The sequence below is a fragment of the Engraulis encrasicolus genome, chromosome 15 (assembly GCF_034702125.1).
Source record: "Engraulis encrasicolus isolate BLACKSEA-1 chromosome 15, IST_EnEncr_1.0, whole genome shotgun sequence".
NCBI lineage: Eukaryota > Metazoa > Chordata > Actinopteri > Clupeiformes > Engraulidae > Engraulis > Engraulis encrasicolus.
The window spans coordinates 25,189,307-25,199,306 of NC_085871.1; the positions used below are offsets into that span (position 1 = coordinate 25,189,307).

The 10,000-nt window shown below is 42.6% G+C and overlaps 1 protein-coding gene across 1 annotated transcript in view; it reads right to left on the reverse strand.

The window, feature by feature from the left end:
• nrip2 (nuclear receptor interacting protein 2) overlaps nucleotides 1-10,000 on the reverse strand; it is an 81,956-nt gene that overhangs the window by 823 nt on the left and 71,133 nt on the right. Inside the window, exon 6 of the mRNA XM_063217963.1 lies at nucleotides 1-24. This exon is cut by the window's left edge and continues 823 nt beyond it. Within this exon, the coding sequence (XP_063074033.1) occupies nucleotides 1-24 (24 nt within the window). The remainder of the gene's footprint in view (nucleotides 25-10,000) is intronic.

Sequence of the window (10,000 nt, forward strand, 5' to 3'; positions counted from 1 at the left end):
CCTGGAGCTGAGGTCCACACAACACTGCAGGAGGACACACACACACACACACACACACACACACACACACACACACACACACACACACACACACACACACACACACACACACACACACACACACACACACACACACACACACACACACACACACACACACACACACACACACACACACACACACATTAATAATGGGGACCCTGCATATTCATCCTGAATGCCCTATTGCAACTTATCAGAGGAGCTCAATCCATTGCCACCCTCGAAGGGCAAAAATAAACCCACCTCTTTACTCTTGCTCACAATCTCATGGGCTAGGCACAGTATGCTGTGTCATAATGACAAAATATGGGCTATTCACTTATAAAGTCAATTGACAAGCTGCTTTCAACGTGCGCCACAGTTCCCTTCACAAGTCTGATAAATGTTCTTTCGGGGGCCACTGAGGCACACTGCGCTAACACAGCGTACCATAGTCCCAAGTCAAGTCAGCTTTTATTGTCACTTTCTTATGCACAGGTCATACAAGGAAAATGAAATTACGTTTCTCTCTCTATACAATGTAACGGCATACACATACAAATGACTGACATTTACAGACTGACATCAAAGTGCAAGACAGGTTAAGCTAACAGTGATGGGCCAATAACAGTAAAGTGATGAAGTAATAAATAATAACTGAGCATTTTAACATTGGTGAGTGACAGTAATGGAACAGTGATAAACCAGTAACAATAAGTGATAGAGATAACAATGTAACATTTAACATTGAACATACAGTGTATGGGCAACATTGCCCAGGGGCACACACTTGGGTTCGAATCCGGCCTGGGTCATTTCCCAACATTACCCCATCTCTTTCCCCCAACCATTCCTGTCTTGTCTAGATAGGGGTTTTTTTTGTTTATAAACATGGTGTTGTGAGGAGGGACAAGATACTTTCAGCCAAGCATGTGAGCTAATTTTTTGACCGACAGCGGTTTCCAACAATCAGAGGTTGAGTTGTGCGCATGCACAGCCAGGGGAAAACTCCAACAAAAGAAAACCCAAACACGCTTATTATTTGTCTCAGATGTTCTAGATCAGCTAATCAACTCTCCTCTCTCCACGCTCTGCTCATGGGGGTAATTGTTTGCTCTCCTAATCTTAAATTGGGTGAGCTTTCCCTATGTTGCTGCTGCTGTCCCCTAAATCCCTCCTTTCCTTGGTGCCCATGGAAATCCAGGGGGCACCTCTGAACAGAGCCATACTGCCAAATCTAATTCATGAATTTTCAATAAAGAAATTGCATATTGAATTTCTTGTCTTTGTGTTTCTTGACTGTAATGGTCCTGACAAAACTGGCATAGTGTGACAGTGCCACCTTTTTAGCTCAGTAAAGTGAACGCAAACACTTGAAGTCTTGTTACGTTATACATGAATGATATAGCCTATGTGGGTCAACTTTAAAGTCGCACTGTGTAAGATGTGGCCAGAGCAGGTATTGCAACTACTGTTCAATGAAACTGTGCTGTCTACTGCCAAATTGGATATTTTCATGAATATTTAGTAAATAATCAAATCATATTTACTAGTATGATCAAAGTAAAGTAAGTTTTGCTGCTAAAAATGCCTATTTCTGGAAATGGAATGTATGAAAAGTGCCATTTTCCCGGTCATAATCAATGCTCAGAATTTGATAATGGTGGTAGGTCCTATGGATTCATGGAAAAGGGACCATGAATTCTGGAAAGAAACAACTAAAAATATTACACCGTGCACCTCTAATACACATTTGAAATTAGGTCGAGGGCTGACTAAAATGACTCCATGGGCGCCTGAGTTTGCCATCCCTAGTTTAGAGAGTGTCACATGAGGCCTTTGCAGGCGTCTTCCTAGACACTCATAAGAGCTGACACTTGGCCACCAGTGGGAACAGGCCTCTGGCGGCCATGTTTGCTTTGGCTTCACTGAACTAATAAGGTACACGTAGACCTGTCACACTATGACAGTGGTTACCAAACCTTCCCATACAGAAAAAACTGGTTACGAACTTTTAAGAATTATTCATATAAAATATTTAGTTTAGTTTAATTTATTTGATAGGGAGAGATAGGCTACATAACATGTAGGTTGCATAACAACCAAACAGCCAGCATCATAGCATTTATGGCCAAAAGATAATTTCCAATGCCTGTCCATATACAGTAAATATTCCATGTATGATATACTCCTGAAAGTGGCACCTTTTGGTGTTTGTGAAGTCTGTAAAGTCACCACCCTTCGTTGTACGTAAAGGCTATCTAAGTTATATTGCTAGCTATATATCAGAGCCATATTTTAAGAGCCACATTGCTTCTTGTGATGAGGGGGCCAGTCTGCTCAAGCAAAAAGGCTCTGGTTAGCATGTCAGCTCGGTGATGGTGTGTGCAAGATGATGCTACTGTTTAATTATTAGTCTTCCCAAGCCGTGGCCAAGTTTTTCTTTCCTTGTTGCCTCGTTCTGTGTGTGTGTGTGTGTGTGTGTGTGTGTGTGTGTGTGTGTGTGTGTGTGTGTGTGTGCGTGTGCGTGTGCGTGTGCGTGTGCGTGTGTGTTCATACAGAGCTATTTAATGCATCCCTGTCTCATGGATATGCATAGCATGGGCTGTTTACTGGTGGCAGAGGGTGATAGCAGCATGAAAGTGGTACATGGTTTGTTCACACCTCATTTTTCATGGGTAAACGGTTAGGCCGTCAGACTTGTAGCCCAAAGGTTACCGGTTTGACTCCCGACCCGCCAAGTTGGTGGGGGGAGTAATTAACCAGTGCTCTCCCCCATCCTCCTCCATGACAGGTATTCTGAGCATGGTACCATCCCGCCGCACTGCTCCCTTGGGACACCACTGCGTGCTGCCCTCTTGCACGGGTGAGGCATAAATGCAATTTCGTTGTGCTGTGGAGTGCTGTGTCACAATGACAATGGGAGTTGGAGTTTCCCAGTTGGGCTTTAAGAAAACAGTTCAATAGATGGGTCAGTAGATCAGAGGTTCCCAAACTGGGGGCAGGGACCCCCAGGGGGTTCATGGCGGTACTGACGGTGGGTCGCGGACAAAAAGGACTTGTATTCACATGCATGGTTAATGGACGTATTTGCTGTCCTGTGAATTTCTAGCAATATTAGCGGACAAACTATGAATTAATCCAAATGAATGTATTAATAGCCCCCTTGATGTCTGCATTAGGTACAGTACATGCCTTGTTTCATAGTGTAAGAAGCAGGGTGACACGTCAATTCTGACATAGCCTCTGTCAGGTGACTTCTCCTGTTAAGTGTGTGCAAATCAAACTACTTTCTCCTGTCCTTTCCTGGCCCTCCTGTCCTTTTTCCTCGGTGTTGCCCAGCCTCTTTGGAGAAAACAATGAAGTCCTCCTGCTGTCAACCAGCAAAGAGCAAATATTTTTGCTGTGCGGACCTCAGTTCCATTCACCATCTCAAATGAGAGAGTGACCTTTGAATTGCAGGCCTATGTTTGTCGAAATATTGAAAAAAGAAACCTTTAGCATTAACGACTCAACGAGCTTAACGACGTTGAGTCATGAGTCACAAAACTGGAGGCCACAGGAACTGACAGGAGGAGGTAGTTTGACTTTCACCCATGGTCATGTGTGCTGAGCAGGGGCCAGTTCTTGTCAATTTGGTGGCCTTGGCAAGCACCCTCTTTCCGTTTTGTGCATTTAGAAATTGCCATCTGTAAACCCTATGTACCTCTGATTGAGCACATCTGATCTACCACCTAGAGTACATACTGAGTGGCCATGAATAATCATTGGCAATGTAAAGTTTAATGTTTTATTCCACTTGACTTGAATTTTGTGGAACTTTTGGGTGTTACTGGCGCCCCTAAGACATTTGGTGCCCTATAGGCGACTGTGTTGTCTATCGTCGCCGGCCCTGGTGCTGTGTGTGTGCTGTATGTTTGATCGCTGTGTGAGTCATGCATAGGTGCTCTGCATCTGAGAGTTGTCTTTCAAATGGCCTCTGTAGGGACGGTGTCCCCTCACAAGACTTGAATTAAGTATGCCCACTGGGCATGCATTCAAAAATGACCAGACACTCAAGGTGCGTAATGCAATGCACAGACACAGACACAGACACAGACACAGACACAGACACAGACACAGACACGGACACCATGCCCTGTCCCCCTCTCTCTCTCTGTAACACACACGCACGCACGCTCCCACGTCTGCTTCCACGCACGCACCCATGCACGCACCCATGCACGCATCCATGCACGCACCCATGCACGCACGCACGCACCCATGCACGCACGCATGCACGCACGCACGCACCCATGCACGCACGCACACACACACACACACACACACACACACACACACACACACACACACACACACACACACACACACAAACACAAACACAAACACATGTAGGACAAATGTCCAGAGGGGACAGGACAGCACGCAATGACATCACACACAGAATCTCCAGGGAGGTCCATTTTGTCATGGCAACATCCCCAAATATTCTGCAGCTCATGAACTTTGAAAAATGTTGGCGTGCATACAGCTTCAGCGTAGTGCAGTGAGCATCGCTAATGCCATTCTGTTTGTTTAGATCCCGACTGTACGTCCCCTCTTAAAGTATTGGAACAAAAACACAGATGTAATAGTAATAGTCACACTGTAATAGTCAGTGAAAACACTTTACTCCCATAACAGTTCACCGCTATGACACACACCCTACCCTAAAGGGACGGGAGATAAGCGAACTAATGGGATAACAACAACTTAGTAGCAATGTCTCTTCAATTGCAAAGGTTGGACACAAAACGATCTCTCTTTTTAACAGCCGAGAGACTCTACTCTACACCTCAACATATTCCCATGGAGGGTTATTGTGCAAATGTGAGGTGTTTTGAAAAGGTTTTCATGTTTGAAGACCAAACTGGAAAAATAGACAATGAGAACCATAATGAAGCCCATCATCAGCCGAGCGATAAGAGATATGTAGTTTCAAAATCTGTTTAAAGCTAACATTAATATTTAACGAAGGCTATTCGAACTTGAGGTTTATGGGAACTGAAAATGTCATTTTTGTTCACAGAGATGATTAAAATTATTAAAATTTAAATCATTACATTTTAAAACTCATTTTACAATGGAAGAGAAACTGACGACTTAAGGTAGATAATGGGCACTCCGCCGAGAAAAAAAAAGGATCACTTGTGCTAGTATTCTAGAATCTTAGCCGAAAGTGTCACCGTGAGCCACATGCGATTGACTTCCAGGTCACAGGAGAAGCCACTAAATTATACATTTGTCGATTTGTCCCCTAGGAGCAGCCAGGGACCTCTTTTTTTTCTCCTCCTTTCATCTATTCTTCCTTAATTCCATCTGTCTTTTCTTCCCTTCTTTCCACCACTGATTGTATCGTGTGTGACTGGGCTTTTTTCCACATCCGTGTCAGGCCCGTGTGTGCAGAGTCCATGGAGATAGGCAGTCATTCTGGTCTAATTTGTCTCCCACGCTCTTGTCTACCGCTTCCCCTCCAGCTGTCTGTCTCACACACACACAAACACACACACACACACACGCACGCACAAAAACACACACACACACACACACACACACACACACACACACACACACACACACACACACACACACACACACACACACACACACACACACACACACACACACACACACACACACACACACACACACACACACCTTTCCTCTGCCTGCCACTGTGTCCACCTATTTCCAGAGCTAGTTAAAGCCACTTTGTAGCCGTGAGGAAATTCAATTAGACTTCAATCCATCCCCCTTCCTCACTCCCCTGCCACAACTGGACCTTGGGGAGGAACAGGTTATAATTCCACGCTCGTTTTCTTCTATCCTCTGATTTAAACTGATTCTCTTTCATGGGGACACTGACTGTTTGACAATGCTTGGCCGTGACACATGGTGTGATGAAGGATAGTGTTTCTCGAAGATGTTTTGAGCTTAACTCTGGTTGTCTGTCTGTCTGTCTGTCTGTCTGTCTCTTTTTCTGATTATGCCACAGTCAAAATTGTTCCACTCCGATTTTCTGCCAACGTGTGGGCAACTGTTTTGTGGCGTTTCTGCTGTGAAATATGGCTCGACTAAAGACTATGTTTGGTAACACTTTATTTTAGGGATACATCTATTAGCACTAATACATACAATATGCCTGTATAAGTAACTTGTAAGGCATGTACAAAGCAAAATCAAACATTTGTTAGGCATGTATTCGGAATCGCAAATGTCTTGTTCATGCACAATAAGGGATTTATTATCAATCTAACCTTAGTAATGACCTAGTAGGCCTTAGCATTTGCTTAGTACATGCCTTACAAGTTACTTATGAAGGCATTAACATTGTATGTATTAGTGCTAATAGATGTATCCCTAAAATAAAGTGTTACCGTATGTGGTTTCTTGATTATATATCTGTATTTGTCTCGCATTTCAAAATGTCATCATACTACAGTATAGCATTAAGATAACATGCTGTCTTGAACCGTTTACCGTGTTTGTGCCTCACGCCTTTGCAAGTTAACTCGTTTTCCACAACACCTGTGGCAAGTTTAGGCATGGTTTTGATCAGGGTACAATTTCGACACAATTTCACTCTTTCTTGGCAAAAGTAAAGCAACAGACTAGTTGTTTTACTGACCCGCTCCTTGAGGAGCATGACTTCACTCGCAAATGCGTCGCATCTTAATGCACTTTTGCACTTTTTGGGCTAGCGTAGGCTATAGCTACATCTTATGGAGGCTTAACCCTGTGAGACGTGAACCATGAAAGCAATGAGAGAAAATTCTATTTTTTTGGAATTTGCTTCAATATTGGTCCCTTATAAGAAAGGTAAAAAAAAAAATCAACATTTTGTTAAAGTCACTGAGATATTTAACGCATCATATATGATGCATCAGGCTTTAAAGGAATGAAAATTCCAATTTCATGACCATTGAAAAATGACTTTTAACGCATTTACAACTTTTTTTTAATTTAAAAAAGTTGTCAGACAATTTAATTTGAGGATTATCTTTAAATATCTAGTGAGATCCTGCCATTTTCTTAAGCCGATCCTTGTTTTAGCAGGACCATATTTTACATTTCCCACAGCCTGGTTGGGTAATTTTTTAAAATCTATGTAAAAACATAGCTGATCGAATGCTTAACAACCTATTTATGAGTGTAATATAGATCATTATTAATTTTTGATGTGTAATTTGAATATATGGGTCCATTACTACAATTGGACCATTTCTCCATTCACTTCAATGCATTTTTTACGAGATCATAATTTCAACATTTTGCATTACATTTTCAAAATTGCAAGTAAAACCTGTTTCTTAAGGCAATATCTTTGTCTTGAAGTAAAACAACTTGTGTGTTTTGTTAAACGATCGTCGTGGTATGCTTTGTAAGTTTCCCTATGGAGCAAATGCATTGATGGCTGACTTCCTGCCACCGCCGGATGGTGCTTATTTGTTTCATCAGTTTTAGCACGATCTCTCTGCAACATGGTGTAAACATATAAACCCTTCCTTGATTAATTGCACAAAGCAAGTGTTCAAATTAAAGGATGTAGAGTTATATTTCGGAAATTTGTACACAAACCTTTTGCAATTTGACGATATCTCAGCGTCGGTCAGGGAAACCGCTTCTACTCCATTTTTGCATTTTTCGCCGAGCTGTGATCAACTTGTTGTTGACCGCTGCTCTCTTGTGGCGGTTTCCGTGTACTGCAGGACGTTTGGAAATGACACGCAGGATGTTTTTGAGATGGATTTTTTTTTGTGTCAGCGTGGAGAGGGCTTTGAATTTGATGCATCAAATATGATGCGTCCGGCGTGATAGGGTTACCGTGTGTCATGGCAATGCATTTGTTTTTATTCCTATTTTTTATTTAGATTTAGTCTACTCTGAATACGGGAATAGCAGTTTGACCGCTCCCCTGGCTACAAGTTGTCCGAAGGTTCTCGACAGCTGTATTATGACATGCCAAAAATGGGCGTCAATTGCGTGAAATAAATACGCCTTTGCATGAAGACAGTCTGCACATTATAGGCTGTTTAATGTTTGTGTCTGTGTTTGTGGCTGTGCTTTTGTTTGGAAAGTCCTGCATTAATAAAAGTAGGCCTATGTGGCAAAAATTTGGAGAGGCTTTGACTTATTTGGTCACATTCTGTGTATATCTCTGTCTTTTTGTCTGTCTGTCTGTCTGTCTGTCTGTCTGTCTGTCTGAATCTCACAGCAGGCATAGGAAAATTAAAGAAGACACTACTTAGAGGTCTCATTAAAATTTCAACAGCTGCCACTAATATCCTCTTACTCTGTCCATAAATGAAAGAGAAATGCAATTACGTCTGACAGCCACTCACTCTGACTCAATCTGACAGTATAAGTTAGCCAGATAGGGAAGAATATTGAAGGGAACAAAGATGCAAAATGCACAATAGGCCTACATCTCGATGATGTCAATAGCATGATGATGATGATGATGATAATATTATGATCACAAGTATGGTGATATTGGCGCTAACAACAAAGACCATTTTCTGTATGCCAATCACTATAAAGCTGTATGAATGGATGTGAAGCAGAGTGCTTATAGAAAATTGAAATTATATGGTGGTGGAAGCTTTTTGATACTTCAATGTCGGTGATATGGTGGAATTCATTATTTTGAAGTACAAGAGGGAATAGGCACGCTCAACAGCTAAGATTAGATAAACAACTTTGAGTGTGAAGAAAACATCAATTTAGACTAGAGAACATTTCTTTGAAGAAAATAAAAACACTTTTAAGATTAATCTCAGGATGAGTTGCTGGAAAAACCCCAGCAGGGTGACCCTTTTAATATTTTAAGCAACATCGTTGGAGCTAATATCTTAATCATCATGAAATACAAGATGAAAACCATGTAGAGGAAGTGAATGTATCAAAATCAGACAGGAGAAAATCTCCCCCCCCATCCACCCTTACAAATTGCACTCTGCTAACAGGTAAACTCATTATTTATTGAACCACGATGAAAGCCCACATGGGAAAGAACTGTCATTGTGACACAGCACTCTACAGCCCACAGTGCTTACTGCACACAACGGATACTGCATTTATGTCTAACCCATGTCAGGGGGCAGCCCAAAACACTGGACCAGAGGAACACTATGGTGGGATGGTACCATGCTCAGGTTTCCTTAGTCATGAAGGAGGATAGGGGGGAGAGCACTGGTGAATTACTCCCCACCAACCTGGCCACCACATTCACCAGGGGGTTCAAACTCATTTCCGTCCAGGGGCCCGTAACGTAGGCCTAATTGAAAAATAACGCAAATTTGTTTCATACCGGAATCACATTCATCAATCAATTCAAGTTGGATGACAGTGGGTATATCAGTGACTGTGATGGTGAACAACAACAACATTGCTCTCATGTATTGAAATCCTGAATTCTTGAGACTGCCGCAACTTTGTAATGAGCTTGAGATTTTCTTCTCCTTACTTCTGCTTTCTCTACATGCCTGGGGACGGATTGAACTAGCCTGATTATCATCGACTTTCAAATCTCTTCGAGACTTGGTCAGACCAAGAGCATAACAATTGACGTTTCCCAAACAGCATTGTTGACCCACCTCCCTTGGTTAGCTATTGGTTGGTTGGTTCCTGACAAAGTGGGTGGAGTTCTCATCAGAAACGATATTTACATTGCTCTTGGCCTGACTACAAGCAACACCAAAGGTGTTGCACCACTAGGAGGGTGTGGCCTGGCTAGGATTGAACTATCTGGCGGGCTACATCCGGCCAACAGGCCTTACGGTTTCCTTAACGTCTCCGTGAGCAGTGCGAGTCCGAGAGGTTCGCGGGCTGCCTTTCACAGTCAACGTCCACGTTCTATCCGCGGGCAGTAGCCATTCATTTTCAATGGGAGCCGCGCATTGAACGCGAACGTCCACGCAGGAAAGTAGACTCGAGTTCT